Genomic DNA, 21,229 nt, shown 5'->3' on the forward strand with positions numbered 1-21,229 from the left:
ATTCTTACCTTGGACAATCTTAGGAAGATGAACATAATTATTGTGGATAGATGCTGTCTTTGCAAGCGGGATGGGGAATCAGTGGGCCATATTCTTCTGCATTGCGATCTGGCCTTAGCTCTATGGAACAACATTTTCTCCCGCTTTGGTATTTCATGGGTCATGCCTAGGAGTGTGCTTGACTTAGTTGCTTGTTGGTGGAAGTCTGGGAGATCTGGGAGCGCTACTTCTTGGAAGATGGTGCCTATTTGCCTTTTTTGGTGTATTTGGAGAGAAAGAAACCTTAGGTGTTTTGAGAATCTAGAGAGCTCCCTAGAGGAGGTGCTAGAGTTGTTTCTCCATACCTTGTATGTCTGGTCGATGGCTTATTTGTACCCTTTATCTATCAGCTTTGCTGAATTTCTTGCTTCTTTTTCGCTTTCTAGTTAGGTGTTTCCTGTTGTATACTTCTAGTGTACGTAGGGGCGCCTTACGCTTTCAATAAAACTATCATTACTTATCAAAAAAAAAAAAAGTTTGAAATCATTTAAAATTCCATCTTTAACTTATCAAAAAAAAAAAAAAAAATTCTATCTTTAATAATAAATCCCAAGTCCTCTTCTCTTTTCATTGCATCTCTTACTTCGTTAACATGGATCATAATTGCATGTGAATAACTAATCCCTTTCCATGCTCATGTTTATGTGGAGGCAGGTGGGAGAAGGATGTTGTGGGCATGGTTGAGCAAAGGGAAAGGAAGAACAAGATTTTTGTTTCTTTTGTGTGTGAGACACTGAAAGCTGAGAAAGCAGCAGAAGATCATATCAGGCAGTTTATGCCTAAATTAGCTGGACTAAACGCTATTGGTATGTGATGCAGTCTTTTTTTCCTCTCTCTCTCTCTCTCTCTCTCTCTCTCTGAATCTCTGTTTTATAACTTGTATGGAAAAGATTCTGTTATCTAGGCAATGGTCTAGGCTCTCCTACCTGCTTGGTTTCTTGACACACAGCTGTTTAAATATTGTTATCAACTCGTAGTGTGTTGGTTTTTATTGTCCACTCTAACTTCAGTCATTTGTGCAGTGCACGACTAGCATGTGTGAGACTCCTAAGTAATGTGAACTTCTAGGCTTCTAGCCACTATGCTTTTGACCATTTTGGAACAGAAAGATAGATTAGGTAAATATAATTGCATAAGGGATGTTTAGAAGAGAATATAGGGAAAAATTAACTTCTTATAGCTACTAGGACGGTTTTGGCTTGCCTATATATATCAATGCTTGCCAGATTTCAACTTCATCCTTTAAAATGACATCTGAATTGTTTCTCAGACTAAAATGAATTTCTCCCTTGTGTTTTCTTTTATCTTATTTTTCATGTTAGCAAAAAGACAATAGCCTTTGTAAGAGTGGCTATGCTAAAAATGCAACTCAGTTGAAATTCTTAAAATCAACTCATTTTGACTTTTCCGAAGGAAGCAGACATCATATGTTGATTACTATGACAATTAAATTCCCTGAAGCTAGACATGAAACTTGATTTAGGATATTGTTTGGGTGCAACCTATAGGATTCTACTATGCAGGTTTGGGTTGGTTCCTGTTGGGGTGTTTGGGTTTCCTCATGTTTTTGGGGTTTGCGGGTTTTTTCCTTTTTCTTCCTCTTTCCTGTTTTGGTGTTCTTTTGTATACCTCCTATATGCTTAGGGGCACCTTTACGCTTTTTATATAATTTCTCTGATTACCTATTAAAAAAAAAAAAAAAGGATTTTACTATGCAGGTCACTGCAATGATTTTTAAGTCATATTTGGAGCGCATTATTTTTCTAGGATCAGAATTGCAAGAATAATTGCAGTAGTAGCATGTCCCCATAGTTTCAGAATTAGAACAAATTTTACTGCGCATCCTTTATCCTATACTCAGCGGGTCAGCAACAACACCATATCGCCAGCTTGAGCTTGAGCTTTTCCTTCAGTTGCCTTTCCTTTGGTTTCACAGGGCCACAACAGTATACTTCTAATAGCAGTAGACTAAAGCTTCTGTTCATTATGTACAGCTCTTTTATACTGTGATTTAATGTCAAAATTTTATATCTTGAAAATTAAAATGCCTGTCGTCCCTTATTTGAGAACTAAATTATGCAGTTAACATCGGCCGGATGAGCATTGCAGGTATGGACTTTGAAGCAGAAGAAACAGAGCTTTTGCAGGATGTATGATCCTATGAATATACTTTTTATCCTTGTTTATACTTAAGTGGATCGCAGTATCATGCATGCAGTTCATTGTGATCTTTGTTCGTATTTCTTGTTTTTCAGTTTTGGTCAATTTTGATGCTTTTGAGTTTCCCTAATACCAACTTATCTTTTGGGTCGGAAATATAAACCTTCTTAAGTCAAAAGGCAAAGGTGAAGCCATGCTCCACTTATGAATCCTCTCTGCATACTGGTTATATTCAAACATGGTCTATATGGTTTTCATTATTATTAAAACACTCTTCGGGGTTTTAGAAAATGATAAGGTTGGCTCTTTGGGCTTTTTGGAGTTTATAAGATTAGTTCTTTCGTTCACCTGCCATTAGGCCTGTTTTTCACTTGTACAAAAAAACCAAAGATTATAAAACGTTGTTACGTGTGCGTCTTTTCCATATCAACATATTTCCTAAAACAAGAAAGGAGGGTGGGGTGACGGTGGGAAAAATCCCCTCTGTAGGTGGTGGTTGGGTTCTAAGGTGATCCACGCTCAACCCCGCGGAAGCGGCTTGCAGGGAACCCCCATCTTAAGGAGGTGGTCGGTATCCCGCGACCCACCTCCCATGCTTTCAAGAAAAAAAGAAGATTATATTCTAATTATTATCTTCTCCCGTTGAAAATGCACAAATTTTTAGAAAAATCAGTAGCATATAAATTCTCGTTTATATATTTCAACTTTACAATGTTACCTTTTATTTTCATATTGAAAAGTGGAAAATATATATATATATATATATATATATATATAATGAATATGACTGGTGAGTAGCGTCACTACAAAAAACCCTACAATTGGACGTGTGTCTATAGTACCGGTTACTGTAGACATGCGTCCAATTAGTCACGTATCTTTTTGACAGCGTGGCTAGTTGTATAAACACCCCAATTGGACACATATATAAAATACACGCGTCTACCTACACGTGGCCAACTGTTATTTTTTTTCCAAATATATATTAAAAAAAATAAAATTAGTTTTGTGTTCATTTAAAAAAAAAAAAAAAAAAAAAAAAAAAAACTCATCTTATTAACTATATAAATTTGTGAAATTATGGTGTACATAGCATATACACATAAGATACACGGGTCTTATGAGTATGCTACTGATCTAATTTACTAATATTTCTAAATTATGTGTGTGATATGTCATTATTCAGTATATGAGTATTTCATGTTGACGACGTACAGGAGAGGATGATGCAGAGTTTATCCAGTGATCCAGCCGCCACGCAGAGCGTCTCAGCAGACACGGTGCGTTGGGCACCTAACGACGCGTACAAACAGGTGGTTGGGAGGCCTGAGTACGCGGGGAGGGTTCGGCAGGTTGGGCCGAACGTTACACCTGTTCGGGGGACATATTTCTCATACAGGCCTCGCTCACAGGGGAGACCATCTGAGGGCACGTCTCGGGATTGGGCCGAACATGCCCGGAAGATGAAAAAAATTCAAGCGGAGCTACGGGCTGTACGAGAGAGGAATGACACGTTGGAGCAGCGCATGCAACAATTCGACGCCATGGAGCAACGCATGCAACAATTCGACGCCATGGAGCAACGCATGCAACAGTTCGATGTCTTCATGTCCTCAATGGGAATATCACAACCATGTCTTGGTGCTCAGTCTTCACCTGCAAACGTAGGTAGTACGTCGTTAGTTAGTAGTGCATCTGCAGGTATGATTTATATTGTGTATAGGACAAAATTAATTTCAATTTGTTTTCATTACCCCTTTAATTTTGCAAGTAATATTATATACTTTAATTGTCTATATTATTTGCAGGTAATGCGATAACGGTTGGTACGTTGTCGCCTATTGGACGACGGCTAAGCCAGCACTCCCCTGTCGCTACACCTTCGCCCGCTATACCATCCCTTGTGCAGCAATCGCCGGTTGGCGAGAACACGTCTGGGACGGTACCTCGTGCTTCGCAGGGACGCCCTTCGGATTTGTAGATATTTTGTGTAATTATTTTTTGTTTGTAAAGATTTGCATAGTTAACAAATACGTTATTAATTATTGGTTTATGTAATTTGATTTTGTGATATTTTTGGGTAAAATAAATATTGCGTTATTTGTGGTCGGAAATAAGTATATTTTTTTTTAAAAAAAATTAATTAACCCAAACAAATTTAAAAAGACAATAACAAAACTAAATTGAAAAAAAAATTCAAATTGTATTTTTTATTTTATTTAATTAAATAAAAAATATAATTTGGAATTTTTTTTTTTTAAAAAAACACAAAATACACACGTGTATTGAAATACACGTGTCTGACAGTTGGACACGTGTATTGTAATACACGTGTATTACAATACATGTGTCTAATCTGACACGTGTATTAAGATACACGTGTCAAAATGTGCAGTTAGTGACTTCCAGGTCTGACACGAGTCGCACGCGTGGCGATTTACATGTGGCAACCTGATCAACACGTGTACAGTGTCCGTACACGTGCCGAAATGCATGTGGCAAATGTCAGCAATTTTTGGAGTGTGTGTAACAAATGTTTTTGCCTTTTCTTATAATCAACTATTGTTTTAAGGACACAAATTTCTTGCAAACCAACCATTAAAAGTGACATGTCCCTTAGCATGTGAGAATTATATGTTTTTCTTAATAGCATGTGTTTTTCTCGTGCTTTTTTAATAGCTTAAAGAATGCATGTCGCTTTTAAATACTGGTTTGTAGGAGTTTCTTACAAATTAATTTGTAGGAAATTTGTCCTTCTAAGAAAGTCAACAAAAAAAAAAAAAAAAATCAAAATATTATTTAAGATATGAAAGAATTATCATTGTCTGCCTTCCAAATCACATAATAAAAAAGGAAATATTGCTTACTTAGTATTTGAAGTTTGTAGTTAATATTTTTGAATAAGCAGCCTACTTATTAGAGATCTTTAAGATAAATTTGGATAGCTTTTTCTTTTTTTTTTTCTAGCAAATACAAGGAAAAGGGAAAAGGGATTTTAGTACATGAAAGAAAAGCAAAAAAGATGAGTAGGGCAACCCAAAAAAATTCCAATACATTGCAATAAAATCTTAAGATCTACTACTAATAGGCCAAATATAAGGCTTAACCTATTGGATTCTTGTCACTAGCCAAGAAAAAGGCCGCCAAAATCTGTGGTTTGAAAGGGTAGTCTCAAGATAGCTCTGCCTAAAGCAACACCTACTGCAACAACAAAAAATACTTGAGAATCATAACAGGGAGAGGTGACTAGACGTACAAAAAGAGAGATATTCGACGACGATTGAGATCTTTATTACTGATTTTGCCTTTAAAAAAAAAAATCCAATTTAAGGTGGAATTGTCGGATTTGGATTTCCTACAATTCCTTGCTCAATGAGGAAGGTATGAAAAATTGTAGAGTAGTGAAAGAGAAGCCCCAGCCCGAGCAGAAGTTCTCCTTCTTACTTGAGCAACTTGCTCAGGCTGGGGAGCTGGGCGCCCTGCCCAATAACAAGGAGCAAGGGTAATTAAAAAAAAAATTAAAAAAATTAAAAAATAAAAGAATAGATATCCAGGCAGGAGGTGGTAATCACTGATCAAAACGCTCTCAGAAGTAAATAAAAATAGGAAAATTCACGCTAATTGTTGTTCGTGTTTCCTTTACCGACTTCGTTTTCCTTTCCTCCCAAGGAATTGTAAAGAAAAAAAAATTCCAAGTTTTACCGTAGAGTTTTCCTTATCCCTTTAGGAAAAGGTAAAAGTGTCCGAAAAATCACCTGTATATAAATACCTCACATCAGATGCCAAATTAATTTACTGCACGCTCTTGTTCTTGCTCTTTCTTGCTCTTCTTCTTCTTCTTTCTGTTTCTTTGCGTCTTTGTTTAGAATCCGATCACCATGAAAACTGACCCAGAGGAGTCCATGAGTTCTCGCAAAAGGAAAAGAGACGAGAAAACTTGCGCCGCCATGTTCAAGCCCAAGAAAACTCCGAACAGGCTGGCCGTGGACGACATGCAGGACGGCGACAACTCGGTCGTCGCACTCCACCCAGAAACCTTGGAAAGCCTCAACGTCTTCAACGGCGATATGGTCTTGATCAGGGGCAAACTTCGGAGGGACACCGTCTGCGTTGTCGTTGCGGACTCGGCATGCGACAAGTCGAGGGTCCGCATGAACAAGGTCATCAGGTCCAACCTCAGAGTCAGGATCGCCGACATGGTCTCCGTCCACGAATGCCCGAACGTTTACGACGGCAAGAAAGTGCACGTTCTTCCCCTCGACGACTCCGTCGAAGGGCTCACCGGGAACCTCTTCGACGCCTATTTAAGGCCTTACTTTGAAGGCTCGTTTCGGCCGCTGAGGAAAGGCGATTTGTTTGTTGTGAGAGGCGGAATGAGGAGCTCGGAGTTCAAGGTCATGGAGACGGACCCTGGACCATGCTGCTTGGTTGCGCCTGACACGGAAATCTACTGTCAAGGAGAGCCTGTGAAGAGAGAGGACGAGGAGAGAATCTTATACGAGGTTGGATATGAAGATGTTGGCGGCGTTAGGAAACAACTAGCGCAAATAAGAGAGCTGGTCGAGTTGCCTCTCAGGCATCCCCAGATTTTCAAGACTATTGGTGTGAAGCCCCCCAAAGGAATTCTGCTTTACGGGCCTCCCGGCACCGGGAAGACCCTGATTGCAAGGGCTATTGCTAATGAAACCGGTGCTTTCTTTCTCTGTATCAATGGGCCGGAGATCATGTCGAAGATGGCTGGAGAGAGCGAAAGCAATCTGCGGAAAGCGTTTGCGGAGGCGGAGAAGAATGCTCCTTCCATTGTGTTTATAGACGAGATTGACTCCATTGCTCCCAAGCGTGATAAGACTAACGGGGAGGTGGAGAGGAGGATTGTTTCCCAGCTGCTGACACTCATGGATGGGCTCAACTCTCGCGCACATGTCATTGTTATTGGCGCTACGAATCGACCAAACAGCATTGACCCGGCGCTGAGAAGGTTCGGGAGGTTTGATAGAGAGATTGACATTGGTGTTCCGGATGAGGTCGGTCGTCTTGAGATTCTTCGGGTGCGTACCAGGAACATGAAGCTTTCGGAAGATGTGGAGCTGGAGAAAGTAGCAAAGGAGACTCATGGGCACGTTGGTGCTGATCTTGCAGCTCTTTGCACCGAGGCTGCGCTGCAATGTATTAGAGAGAAGATGGACTTGATTGATATGGATCAGGATGAAACGATTGATGCCGAGGTTCTCAACTCCATGGCTATCACAAACGAGCACTTCAAAGTGGCTCTTGGAAACAGCGTTGCTTCTGCTTTGCGCGAAACAGTTGTGGAAGTGCCCCATGTGAGCTGGGAAGACGTTGGTGGCCTTGAGAGCGTCAAGAGGGAGCTCCAAGAGACGGTTCAATACCCGGTGGAGCATCCGGAAAAGTTTGAAAAGTTTGGCATGTCTCCTTCCAGAGGAGTTCTCTTCTACGGCCCTCCTGGTTGTGGAAAAACTCTGCTGGCCAAAGCTATTGCGAACGAGTGCCAAGCCAATTTCATTAGTATTAAGGGTCCTGAGCTACTTACCATGTGGTTTGGAGAGAGTGAGGCCAACGTTAGGGATGTTTTTGACAAGGCCCGCCAGTCAGCACCATGTGTCCTGTTCTTTGATGAACTCGACTCCATTGCCATTCAGAGAGGGAGCGGTGTGGGAGATGCTGGCGGTGCTGCTGATAGGGTTCTGAACCAAATATTGACTGAGATGGATGGGTTATCATCCAAGAAAACTATCTTTGTTATTGGGGCTACAAACAGGCCTGATATAATTGACCCGGCACTTCTCCGGCCAGGGCGTCTTGATCAGTTGATTTACATCCCACTGCCGGATGAGAGTTCGCGGCGTCAGATTTTTAAAGCCTGTCTGAGAAAATCACCCATATCCAAAGAAGTTGACCTTGCAGCTCTTGCCAAGTTTACACAAGGCTTCAGTGGGGCTGACATCACGGAAATATGCCAGAGGGCTTGCAAGTATGCTATAAGAGAGGACATAGAGAAGGATTTGGAGAGAAGAAGAAGAAACCCTGAAGCTATGGAAGAGGAGGTTGCTGATAATGGAGTGTCGGAGATCAAGGCAGCTCACTTTGAGGAGTCGCTCAAGTACGCCAGGAGGAGTGTTAGTGAGGCGGACATCCGCAAGTACCAAGCCTTTGCAAGAACCTTGCATCATTCCAGCCCCAGGGGCTTAGGGTCTGATTTTAAGTTTTCTCTAATAGAACCATGTAATGGGCTAGTCAAGCCAGTTGTTTCTGATATTATTTTGAACGAATATAATAAGTAGAGCCTCGGGCTTTTCAAGATTTGTTGAGTTTTGCTGATTTTTCCCCATTTTTGCCTGAGAACATTCCAATTCCATTATGTGTATTCGGCATCCTTTAAAAAAAATAAAAAGTGTATTCGGCATAATAGATTGTCTAGTGTTGAGTTATGAGTTCCAAGGTTTATACGATCATTAATTTTAATGATTCTACAAACCATGAAATGACTCCTATTCTTTTAAGGCAGGGTGTAGAGAAAATCAAGAAAGCAATTAAAGCAACTAGTTTATCATAAACCAGTGTGTATAGATTATTGCGCACAAACCAATCTGCCCTGCAAATACATATACGGATCGAACATAAATGTACAGTACACGGGTATTACATGGTTTCCACATTAACATTTTATGTAATGGACGATTTAAAAGGTTAGCAGCTGTTTTTGGCCTTTCGATGGGAAAAATTTGGCAAGGCCAGGCCAGACTGAAGCAGCAGACTCGAAAGTCCATATGATATTGCGATGTTCTGGTTCCAACTTCCACCAAATAAGTTGAACAAAAGGCTCATCACATGTTTTACCTTCCCAACTTTATGCTCAATGATTAGAAATCTGTCCAAGGAAAGGATATGTCTTGTTAGAATATTAACCAATAACCCTTTCACAGATATGATAGAAAGCACAAAAACTACCTAATATCACATATATGATAGAAACAGCAGCAGCAAAGGAGTATAGAAGTCTAGTACTCAACTCTGCTGTCTTAATCCAAACTAATTGGGGTTGGCTACATGATTCCTTTCAAGTAAAACTGACTAAGTAAATTAAAAAAAAAAAAAAAAAAAAAAAAAAAAAAAAACGAACGAAAACAAAAAAAAAAGAACAAAAAAAGAAACAAAAAAAAAAAAATTCTGGATAAACTTTGACATGTTTTAGACATAAATTTTGCTTCCAATAAGAGGTTAGCATAATTGCAATACTCAAAATTGACAACAGAGGAAGGGTAAGACAAACATACATAAGCATAAGCTATGATTAACTTTAAATCAAGGCAGTATTTGTCATCGAAGGTGCTGTGTCTTAAACTAATAGAGTAGCTATTCAGAGACTAAGTGATGCGTAAAAATATCATTATTGGAATTCAACATACTTGATGCCCAAAACCAAAATTTCAAGTCAATACGGTCTGAGCTGTTGTTCCTGATCTCACAACTACCTAGTTATACAGTTAGTATACACACATAAAGCTTACTTAAGCACATAAAAACCCATGCAACTTGCCTAGCCTCCATGAAGAACACACGCCTACGTGAAAGTTGGCCAAGCAGGGTTGGGAAAGTCTGGTATAATTCTATAGATGACTAAAAATGTGCTCAGAATGGTTAAATATTGATATTGCTGCAAAGTGCAAAGTAAGCTTATTGATGTGGATGTGCTGCTAAAAAAATCACTTCCATGATCTTCCCAAAGTTCTAACAGAACATGGAAATACTTGGTGCAAGAGGATACCTGAGTTTCATTCCAACTATCACTCCAACTCAGATGCCTCTTCTGAATCAGACAAAGGTAAGAGGGTGCAGATCCCAAGCATATGTCCATTGAGACACACATAATACTCAATGCAATCCTCATAAGCACCCAACCTGCAGCTGGCACTTTGTGGTATCATCTGAGCCTGCAGCATGTTCCACAACTTTGCCTTACAATAAGGGCACACCTCTGTTGGATGAAGCTGGGCCCCCCTTTTGATTAGCATCTTCCGCACCTTTGACATTGAGAACGACTTGAAAACTCCACGGAAGAATCCCACATCCCCCTCTTCCCCTTGATCAAGATGTTCACAAGGGTCAGACACATATAAAACATCTGTTCTGCATTGTGGCAAAAGAAAACTCTTCCCTGAGGTCCTAGAGAACCGGGTCCTATAAACAAAATGGCCTGGGATTTGAATGCTATTGAACAGGCCACCTTTCTTACATCCTGAACAGTAAATAAGTAGTTTCCCCAGTGCTCTCCAGTTCCCATCAACATTGTGACTCCCACTAGATTGCAGATCAAGCATCATCTTTGGTGCTCTTGTTCGGCAAAACTCCTTCCATAGTACTCTCTTTGCAAGATCATCAAACCACTTGCATACACAGGACAGAGTAGCAATTAGCTTAGGGTTCCAGTTCAAATGTTGAAATACTAGGAATATCACATCTTCGCTTAGATGGCCTTTTGTGCATCGACAGCTTGCTGAGTGTATGCATCGATACTGCTTTGTTAGAATCATTGTCAGCCACCTATTAACAAATATCATAAATCCTTGTCAAACATACCAAGAAAAAAAATTCTCTTAGTTAAAGTTCAAACTGATGACATTTGGTGGCTAAGTTTTCATCCAGGCACTACAGACAAGAAGCAAAATAAAAAATCATGATCTTGATGGAGGAATTCCAGTAGAATAACAAAATTTCGAACACTAGAGTTAAAAGGCAAGAGCATAGTTCCAGCAGTCACATCTCAACCACAGAAAACGTAATTAGATCAAGAGGCCATTCTTAGTATGCTGAAATGCAAGTAAAACGTGCTATTCAAGAAAGCTGATTCAAAAGCTTCAAAGTCGATACATACACAAATGCAATTTCCTCATCCCCTTGTCAAGTGCACAAAAACAAAAGAAATGGAAAATATTGCCTGTATCTACAAAAGTAGTGTACATTTCCCTGGTACACTATTGGTGTCACTTTTTCCATATGGCTATTATTCCACTACCTTAGAAACTTCTCCAATATACACGAAAAAAAATCACCTCAATATCCATGTCGACATAAATTGCAGTCCATAAACACTTCAATTTGTACAATGAAGTATTCCCAACTAAGCAATAAAATTTAGATCTAAAACAGAAAGTCCATCAAAGTCCGATTACTATGGCATATGAGAGCTTAAAAGGGTTTTTAAGCAATATAGTGCAATGACATTCACTTAACTCGCACATATATTACTTCTTCTACTTGCGTAAGCAATGATTCAGTAAGTAAAATGTAACAATTCAACATCTTAGTAGAATTAGGACCCACCTGAAAATTCTTCAAATTCCACAAAGCCCACCAATTACGTTATTTTCAAGAGCCCAAACGTGGGTTATCAAAAGAAGAAAGGCTGAACTAGTATAATGATATGGGTAGCTATACATTTCGAATAGAATTCGGTTGCAACTCGTTAAACAAAATCCAAACAATTTAAAGCAAAAGGCATATGTTAATTGCCAATAATCAAATCACTTTCAGTCACGTGAAAATTAACTAAATTTCACTGACTTTTCTCAAAGCATGCCAGTCAATTCTAAAATTCCAGATCTGCATGCACTCCACATCAAACTTACACAACTTGTTTCACAAAATCAACTAAAAATTTAAGCAGCAAATCAGTTTCAACGAAAACCCACAATAGTTCTCGACTCCATTCTACAAAAGAAGAACGAAAATCAAGACCTTTACAAAACCAAAACAAAACCTATGCAATGAATCCGAGAGTGGACCAGATCGTAACTAAAACGAAATCGAAGACCCAAATTCTCACCTGAGCTTACGAATCCCCCATTCCGCGCAGTCCCAAAACCCTAGAAAACCCCCAACTCTGCGCAGACGAAATTCAACAGAGACTTAGGGTCAGCAAACCACAGAAAAAAGCAAAGGAAAACCCAGAAAAGAGAAACGAAGCGAAAAAAAAAAAAAAAACAATTACACGCAAGGAAGCATCGGGAAATTTGCTTTATGGGTAGGGGCAGTTTCGTAAACTAAAAAACACAGTTACAGAGAGGCATTGCAAGCGAAACGCAGGGCTGGGAGCGTCTGAGGAGAGGAATGGCATGCCCTCCACATCGAAGAAGAAATGTAATATATTGCTAAGGAAAGTATGAGTGACAAAGTAGTCGGGATTTTAGAGGAAAGACGAATGGCAGTGCGCCACGATTGGAAGTTTGGGATGACTGGCTAGGTGGCGGATATTTAGAGTCTGACCTGGCATTCGTGTAGTGGGGGGTCATTTTCGGAGAAGATGACCAGTGTTTTTACTGTTGAAGTTTAAATTGTTTTGTCGGGACCTGAGAGATACATTTTCAGAAGTCAATTCTGTGCAGAAGATTCTTTGCGTGTAAGTGGCATATGTTGATTGGCTACCCTGTCCACAGATTTTATTTTCTTTTCTTTTTTCTATTATCCGCTCTGTTGTTTTTTTTTAAGACAAAGCGTACCTTATAAGATTGATTAGATTTGTTTTTTTATTTTTAATTGCTTTTTTGTATTTTTTAAGATTAGATGGTGGAATAGGATCCTCACCAATTTCAACTTCAAAATATATAAGAAACAATTTTATGGTTTAAAACATATTTTATTGTATTTAATTATGTATATGATATTGCGTTATTTAAAATTTTAATAGACGTGGCAACGTATTTACCTTCTCTAAAATTTAATTTTGACTATAAAATAATTTATCTCTCTTTCACTTCAAATAGAGAGGATTCTGATTCAAAATTTTAATTATTATTTTTAAATTGAGTAATGCTATGGGTGATCTTTTTATCTTTTTAAATTAATGTGATTATTAAAATTGTCAATTTGAGAGTCACATTAATTTGGGAAGATAAAAAGGTAATTTCTTATGAGTAATGCTCAAGGGAGAACCAAAACTTTGAGTGAGGGGACGAAATTGAAAAAAAAAAAAAAAAAAAAAAAAAAAAAAAGTGGAAGAAACTAATTTTTTAGTCTATTTCATAAAATAATAATAATAATAATAATTTTTTTTTTTAAAAAAAAAAAAAACAACTGTTTTTTAATAAATGTTTTTTTGGGGGACTCAAGAGTCAAGCCTCCAAGCTTTGTACAAGGTGGTCCATCTTTGAAAGAAAATTGTTTCATACACACAGAGAGAGGGGGTAAATATATATATATATTACAATAAAACCTGTTGCAATGCGAAAGATAATTGTTTATCTCTTAATTAGCTATTTTATATTCTTAAGCCATTTTACTACTACGGTTAAAAAAAAAAAAAAAAAAAAAAAAAAAAAAAAAAGGCCTTGCTACTATATTTCTTTCACACTCCACAAGATGTGCGAAAAACTGCACATCTTGATCCTGTGCAATGTGAAAAGAAATATAATTTTATTGTTATATATTTGACTTCTCACTCTTTTTACTTCTTTTTTTTTTTTATTCTTTTTTATTGGTTACAGTAAATTATGATCTTTTCAAATTATTTGTTTAAATTTGAGAGAATTTGACCTAGTGATTATGAGAGACCACTTATGAGACCCACTTGACCGGATAGTAGTTGGGTAGCCCAATTTTTAGTTGGTTAGGTGAATTCTACAAGTGGTATTTTACAATCACATGTCCAAATTCTCTCAAATTCAGATAGATAATTTGGAAGTATTCTAATCGGTGAAAAGCTACGTTTTGTGTTTTTTTTGTTAAATTTTTAAATAAGTTTATTTATTTTTTTTTAAATAAATTTATATTTTTTATTCAAATGGACACGTGTCGTCATTTTATTGGTTTAATGTAGCACTGACATGGCATTTAACATAATCTATCAATTTTTGTAATAGAATTTAACTTCAGGATCGATTTGTAATTACAGTTTACCACAAGGACTATCTATAAATTTTTTAAATCATAGGGAGTGATTTGTAATTATGACATATTACATGGACTAATGATGCAATTAAAAAAAAAAAAGAAAAAAAAAAAGAGAAAAGAATCAACCTTTTTTATTCCAGGTAAAGAGAGAACCAGAAAAGACGAAATTTGTAAAGGATGCTGTACATCTTGAGTCCTTGGCTTATAGTTATAGCTGTTATTTTACAGCTACGAAACAAATTAAAAAATAAATCATCTCAAAAAAATCAAACTTATGAAATAGTTTTTCTCTATATTCGATGGGAGAAAAATCTTCTAAATCAGTCTATTAAATTGAAATTTATCCTTAAAAGCATGTGATTTTTGCATACTCTAAGCACATTTTCAATTTAACGGCCTAAATTTAAAAATTCTGGAGAAAAACTGTATCATCGTACTTGTGAGAGTTTAAAATTTTCCAAGAACAAAAGAATGCTATCAAACTTAGAGTCCAACCGTCCACCCACCCCGACACCCTGGAGAAGATCCCCTGGAGGGGGACGGCAGGGATGATCTCCCCCTGCCATTGTCTTTGTTTTTTTTCTTTTTTCTTTTTTTTTTTTTTAAAAAAAAAATGAAAATGAAAAAAGAAAAATACTTCTTTTTAATTTAATTTAATTTTTTTCAAGTAATATTGGCATGACATTGGAGGCACGTCGCGGACACCGAATGACTTTGACGTGGCAGGTCATTAAATTTTTGGACAGAATATAGATGAAAGGACTAAAACAGAAAACAGGAAAGTACAAGATATGGACCAAAAATATATTTAAGCTTTTTCTTTATTTATTTTTTTAGTGCAGTGTTTTTTTTTTTTTTGGGAGGGGGGTGGGGGGAATGACGAGCTTTGTCTTTACTTCAATAGCATGTTTCCTCCCTTGTTTAAGAATTATCAATTTAGACTAGAAGAATATTTAAGATGAGGAATGAAAATTGCCATCAGGACTAGGGCTTTGATAAGAAGATCATTATTCATTAACATATACAAAGGAGAGAAAAGCTTAGAAGGATGTACCAGTATCCAGTAAGTACTTGGAAAGTGATACATCAACAACAGAAACAGAATAAAACTCAGAACTGGTAACATGTTACTGTCAAGCAAAGAGTGGTTTGAACTAACAAATGCTTAAAAAAATTTCAAGTTCATAGTAGACAAAACTACAACATTCCAAGGATACAGGAAAGTTGATAGATTTATCATGCAATGGATCTGCATAAGCTCACTCCCATTTGTTCATCCACCAACACAGTTTTCAAAATATAACATTTTCTTTTTCTTATACTCTTGTTTTCTATTGGATATTCAGGAAATGAAAGAAAAAAGAAAAGGAAGAAAAGCACACAGCATATGCTAAAGGAAAAAACAAGAATTGTAAATATCCTGCCATTTTAAGCTGTGTCATAAGAGACCCTCTCACCTAAAATAAATCAACAAACTCTGTTTCCATCCTCACAGCATATCTCAAAAGTCATGCATAAAGGAGTGAAAGAAACAACTCATTCAAACAAATTGAAGCCACTGATCAGAAAGTATACCCAGATATGTCCCGAGTCTCACGGAGGCAACCCGTGCCTTTTATTCAGAAAAAGAAAAAGGAATTGTGACTATGAATTATGGCACTTGAAACTTACTTCAGGGAACTCAAAATCTGAGATTACGCAAACAGCATTGAAAATTGTCTTACTCATGCAAATGGCACTGCAAGAGAGGATATTGTTGCATTTCTACTCATGAAACCCTAACTAGGACATAAGCATCGTGATGCTGTAAACCCACTTGAGAGAGAGAGAGAGAGAGAGAGAGAGAGATTGGTGCAAATAAAGTGAGCTAGATGCTTGGGCACGAGAAGTTCAAATCCTCTAACGATGGTCTATAGAGAGTAAAACTTCCCAGCTGGTGCATCCTGGACAGGGGATGATGCCACACGTGTAAATTAGGAATCTCAACAGCATGCACAATACATGCTGCCCGAACAAATTTGGACCAATGCTGAACAAATGGAAATGACCACCAAAAGAAGCAATCTTGAAAAAATTAAGTAACCTTAAAAGACTAGATTAGTCATAGTATTGGAAGGAGGAAAAGCAACACCTAACAAACTACAAATAGACTCAATTCTTAGTAAAAAGGGAAGAAGATAAAACTAAATGACTCATAGTTGTATAGATTTTTATTTTCCCACTCAAACTACATAACGTCGAGATTATACAGATTTTATTCACAACGCACAAATCGATCACATTAGGTATGAAATTCAAAAAGAAAGCAAGCAGCAGCATACCCTTCAGAAATGTATATGAAGCATGTCAGTACACCACAAGACTCTCCACATTAACTCTACACCCAGACCCTCTAATGTTAACTGTAGCAATCTTCTATGAACTGCTGCAGCTCCATAAGCTTGTTACTCACTTCTCCATTACAAGCTCTAGATTTATTTTCCTCTCACTCTTTTATGAAACCAATGGATTGTCAATGAATAAAAGGTTCCTTTTTAACTCAAGTTACAGTGTTTGCAGAAGGTTTTTTGTCTTGGAGGGAGATCACAGTTTCAAAAGCACCGACCAAGGCCTTAACCTTGCTCTTCCGGGTTTCAACGAGTTTACTTGCCGTTTCTTCAATCACATTATTAAACAAACCCTGAGCATTCTTCCCCTGCACATCTTGATGTCTCAAAACAACTTTTTGTGAACCAGGTTCGGAACCGTTCGTGTCACCATCAACTCCTTCTGTCCTCTTAAAGCTTCTCCTTCGGGTATCAGCCTTGACATTTTGGTCCTCGCCTAGCAGTTTCCCTCGCCTAAACTTGAGCCTCCTTGGACTGTTATTTACAGAATGAACATCAACCACCTTCCCCCTCCTGAACTTTAACTTCGACGGTTGGCAATTTTTATCTTCAGAACAAACCATCCCAGCCTTTGTGGGCCTCCCTTTGTATCCCTCTTCCGAGGAGTCTGCTTCTTCTATGTTTTCCACATTGTTTTCTGATAGTGAGTCATATTCTGCTTCACTCATCATACATTCAGACTCCTCTTGAGATTCTTCTTCATAGGATGAAGAAGAAGGAGCATTTGGGAGGGATGAAGACTTCGGAGATGAGGGTAAAGCAGGTGACAATTCAATTGCAAAACCTTCATTTTGATCACATTCCAAAGTTTTGTTCTCAGTTTCCATCTTGATGACATACAAGGTTTTCTCCACAACCTCATCATTGTTGAGTTGCTTAGGTTCAGCTTCTCGGATCTTGTTCTTATTCATAAGAGGGGACACAGCTTTCAAATCCCTGTGCTTTCTTTCATTTAATCCTGCAACACGATTGACAGAAGACTCCAAAGAAAATGAGGCTGTTGGGGAAGGCAGGGCCTTCTTTACAGCTACTTTGGATGTCCCAGTCGTCTTGCCAATTTGGACATCACTTTTTCTCAGGCTACTTATACCTCCTGAAAATTTAGGAGAAGATATTGGCTTCACTGTCAAAGATTCTGGCTTCAAAGAAGTAGCATGCTTCATAGACAAGTTTAAATTTTTAGCTTTTGATAAAACTTTTTTCGAATAAACTTCCACTTTTTCAGAAGATGATGACACTTCCCGCTTCCCAATTTTGACATCACCTTTTCTTAGGCTACTTACACCTCCTGAAAATTTAGGAGAAGATATTGGCTTCACTGTCAAAGATTCCGGCTTCATAGACAAGTTCAAGTTTTTAGCTTTTGATGAACCTTTTTTCGAAGAAACTTCCACTTTTTCAGAAGATGATGACACTTCCCGCTTCATGGTTTTCGGGGGATCATATGTGCGGGTTTTCGCATGTGGGGAAGATTTAAACTTGACCCCTGATGTCTTTCTCCTCTCCGCCAGAACTTTACTTTCTGTCGGATTTTTGCTGACAGGTAATTGTGTTGGCACTTCCTGCTTAATGGTCTGAGGGATATCAGACTCATGGGATTTGGAGTCAGATGACGGTTTGAGCTTGACCACTGGCGTCTTCTTCCTCCCTGGCAGATCTACACTGACTAGTAGATATTCTGTGTCAGGGGTTTTTTTTACAACTCTCTTCAGTATGTGGCTTCTTGCCTTTGCTTCTAATGCATGTTTCCTCCCATATTTACAAAAATCATGACAGGAACCAGTAGAAGCCCTGAGGTAATGAGGAAGAACAGTTTCTCCACCTCTCTAAGGGAGGGAGAGTGACCCTTATCAAGAGTACGCTCTCTAACTTACCTACGTACTACATGTCTCTGTTCCCTATACCGGTGAGTGTTGCTTCTCGCATTGAGAAGTTGCAACGCGATTTTCTTTGGGGTGGAATGGGTGAAGATTTTAAATACCATTTGGTGAGTTGGGAGAAGGTTTGTACTCCAATTTCGAATGGGGGGCTTGGCTTTAGGAAGTTGGTTCAGTTCAATCGCGCATTGCTAGGTAAATGGTTATGGCGATTTGGCATGGATAGAGATGCTTGGTGAAGAGTCGCGGTGGACTCCAAGTATGGAAGTTTGTGGGGTGGGTGGTGCTCCCGAGAGGTTGCTGGGGCGTTTGGAGTAGGGTTGTGGAAGTTTATAAGGAAAGGTTGGGAGAATTCTCCAAATTCCTTAGATTGGAGGTGGGGGATGGGAGCAGGATTAGATTTTGGCATGACTTGTGGTGTGGAGATTCGATTCTGAAAGAAGTGTTTCCTGATCTCTTTGGCATTGCTCGGGTGAAGGATGCGTCAGTGGCTGATAATTTGGAGAGTTTGGGCTGGTCCATTCAATAGAACGTGAGCTTTATTAGAGAGGCTCATGATTGGGAAGTGTTAAAGACATATCTACCCCTCAGCTAGATATGTCTTCTCGAGATAAAGTTCCTAATTCTATGCGCGCTCAAGATGAAGATAAAGATAAAACCTAGATTATAGGAACTAGTGATAAGATAATATTTTGAATTCAAATACTCAGATTAGATTGTAGTGTTTCATTCCTATCAGAATTGTAGTCTCCTAAACTCATGTAACTATGTTCTAGTTTCTCTATATATACAAACAGCCTCTACCAACATTCGGTAAGGCAGCACAAACACAAATCCTTATATTTTATATGGTATCAGAGCCACAACAGTGACTCACGTCCTCTCTCTCCTTTTTTTTTTTTTTTCTCTTCCCAAGTTACGGTCATGTCTGCCTCTAGCCCACCTCCACAACCACCTTCGTTGGTGACCTTCACCAATTTTAATCCTATCAAACTCACCAATGATAACTATCCGGTCTGGCTGCCTCAGATCGTTCCACACCTCAAAGGCGGCAACATATTTGGTTATGTTGATGGTTCCACACCCTGCCCTCCTCCCACTGTGACATCCACCAAAGATGGTGTCTCCACCACTTCTCCCAATCCGGCCTTCCTCCATTGGAGCATGCAAGATCAACTGCTGCTCGGAGCTATTAACTCAGCTCTTTCGGAAAAAATGCTGACCCATGTTACTCGCTGTGCCACCTCCCGCGACGCATGGACGACCTTGGAGACCCTCTTTACGTCTCAGACAAAGGCACGCACCATGCAGGTGCATTATCAATTGGCGACTCTTAAGAAAGGATCTTCCTCCATCGCTGATTACTTCCACACATTTCAGACGTTGTGTGATGCTCTTGCTGTCGTAGGTCAACCTCTCAATGACTTTGAGAAGGTGTCCTTTCTTCTAGCTGGACTCGGCTCTGACTTTGATCCGTTTGTAACCTCTGTTACAACCAGAGCCGAACCACTCTCTGTGGATGAAATCTACGGCCATCTCCTCTCTCATGAGATGCGCTTAGAGAAGCATCAAGCCTCTATTGATCTCTCTGTTGCTGGTGCAAACTTTGCCTCCCGGGGCAACTCTTCTCCACACTCAAACCGTGGCATGCGTGGTTCCCGCGGTAATCATTCTTCTGGCCGTGGCTTCTCTGGCACTTCCAGGCCATTTCGTGGCAGAGGCCGAGGACCCTCATCTGGCCGTGGATCCTCCTCCAACCGACCCTTATGTCAGGTATGCAACCGCTATGGTCACATTGCCTTGGATTGTTACAATAGATTCAATGAGGCATACACTCGAGAACAGCCTTCTCAGGCTCAGGCCTATCTTTCTGCCCCATCCAGCAGCACTGATCAGAACTGGTACCCAGATTCTGGCGCTACACACCATCTGACATCTGATCTCGCCAATTTGAATATCAAGGCTGAAGACTACTTGGGCTCCGATCAAATCCGTATTGGCAATGGTAAGGGGCTCCCAATCAAACACATTGGTACAACTCGACTCTCTACTCCTAGTTCTCATTTTGATCTCCTTGATATTCTGCATGTTCCTCAAATTTCCAAGAACCTCATCTCTGTTCAGAAATTCACCAAAGATACTAATACATTCTTTGAATTCCATCCTTCCCATTTTTTCTTAAAGGACCGTCGCACGGGGAAACTCCTCCTCCACGGGCCGAATAAACATGGACTCTATCAATTTTTTCCCACAAATAAACATCCCCGTCATGCCATGGTGGGTGAACGTGTTTCTGCTTTTCAATGGCACTCCCGGCTGGGCCATCCCACCTTGAAGGTTGTCCGCCATGTCCTTTCTCGTTTTCAGCTTCCAGTTGCTTCTCCAAATGACTCCACTGTTTGCACTGCCTGCCTTGGTGCAAAGAGCAAGCAACTCCCTTTTTCTTCAGCTTCCGGTTCTGCGAATGGTCCTCTTGATTTAATCTATACTGATGTATGGGGACCAGCCCCAGTTAGCTCTAGGTCTGGTGCTAAGTATTATGTTTCCTTTCTTGATGCTTATAGCAAATATACTTGGCTTTATCCAATATCCTTAAAGAGTGATGTTCTTTCAGTTTTCTGCACTTTTAAATTATATGTTGAACGGTTCTTTATGACCAAAATAAAAGCAATTCAATCCGATTGGGGTGGTGAATACCGTCCTGTCAATAACCTACTCAAGCAACTTGGCATTCAGCATCGTGTGTCTTGCCCACATACTCACCAACAAAATGGTGCTATCGAACGAAAACATCGACATATTGTCGAAACCGGTCTAGCACTCCTCTCTCATGCTCATTTACCCTTCAAATTTTGGGAT

At 39.1% G+C, this 21,229-nt stretch overlaps 4 protein-coding genes across 4 annotated transcripts; 2 read left to right on the plus strand and 2 right to left on the minus strand.

Annotated features, from left to right (window-relative positions):
- Positions 1-698: 698 nt before the first annotated feature.
- Positions 699-4,299, plus strand: LOC133861769 (uncharacterized). The gene is made up of 4 exons (XM_062297572.1): positions 699-845; positions 2,122-2,189; positions 3,417-3,900; positions 4,008-4,299. The coding sequence occupies exons 1-4, from the start codon at positions 716-718 to the stop codon at positions 4,178-4,180; spliced, it is 855 nt and encodes a 284-aa protein (XP_062153556.1). The 5' UTR covers positions 699-715; the 3' UTR covers positions 4,181-4,299.
- A 1,778-nt stretch (positions 4,300-6,077) lies between these two features.
- On the plus strand, positions 6,078-8,501 carry LOC133860547 (cell division cycle protein 48 homolog). Its single transcript, XM_062296132.1, has one exon. The coding sequence runs from the start codon at positions 6,078-6,080 to the stop codon at positions 8,499-8,501; it is 2,424 nt and encodes an 807-aa protein (XP_062152116.1).
- Positions 8,502-8,750: 249 nt separating this feature from the next.
- On the minus strand, positions 8,751-12,367 carry LOC133859643 (EID1-like F-box protein 2). The gene is made up of 4 exons (XM_062295120.1): positions 12,209-12,367; positions 12,044-12,100; positions 9,986-10,761; positions 8,751-9,088 (listed from the first exon to the last, which is right to left on the minus strand). The coding sequence occupies exons 1-3, from the start codon at positions 12,220-12,222 to the stop codon at positions 10,005-10,007; spliced, it is 828 nt and encodes a 275-aa protein (XP_062151104.1). The 5' UTR covers positions 12,223-12,367; the 3' UTR covers positions 8,751-9,088; positions 9,986-10,004.
- A 4,278-nt stretch (positions 12,368-16,645) lies between these two features.
- LOC133860548 (uncharacterized) lies at positions 16,646-19,296 on the minus strand. Its single transcript, XM_062296133.1, has 2 exons — positions 19,291-19,296; positions 16,646-18,319 (listed from the first exon to the last, which is right to left on the minus strand). The coding sequence occupies exons 1-2, from the start codon at positions 19,294-19,296 to the stop codon at positions 16,646-16,648; spliced, it is 1,680 nt and encodes a 559-aa protein (XP_062152117.1).
- Between the last annotated feature and the right edge of the window lie 1,933 nt (positions 19,297-21,229).

The sequence above is a fragment of the Alnus glutinosa genome, chromosome 2, assembly GCF_958979055.1.
Source record: "Alnus glutinosa chromosome 2, dhAlnGlut1.1, whole genome shotgun sequence".
NCBI lineage: Eukaryota > Viridiplantae > Streptophyta > Magnoliopsida > Fagales > Betulaceae > Alnus > Alnus glutinosa.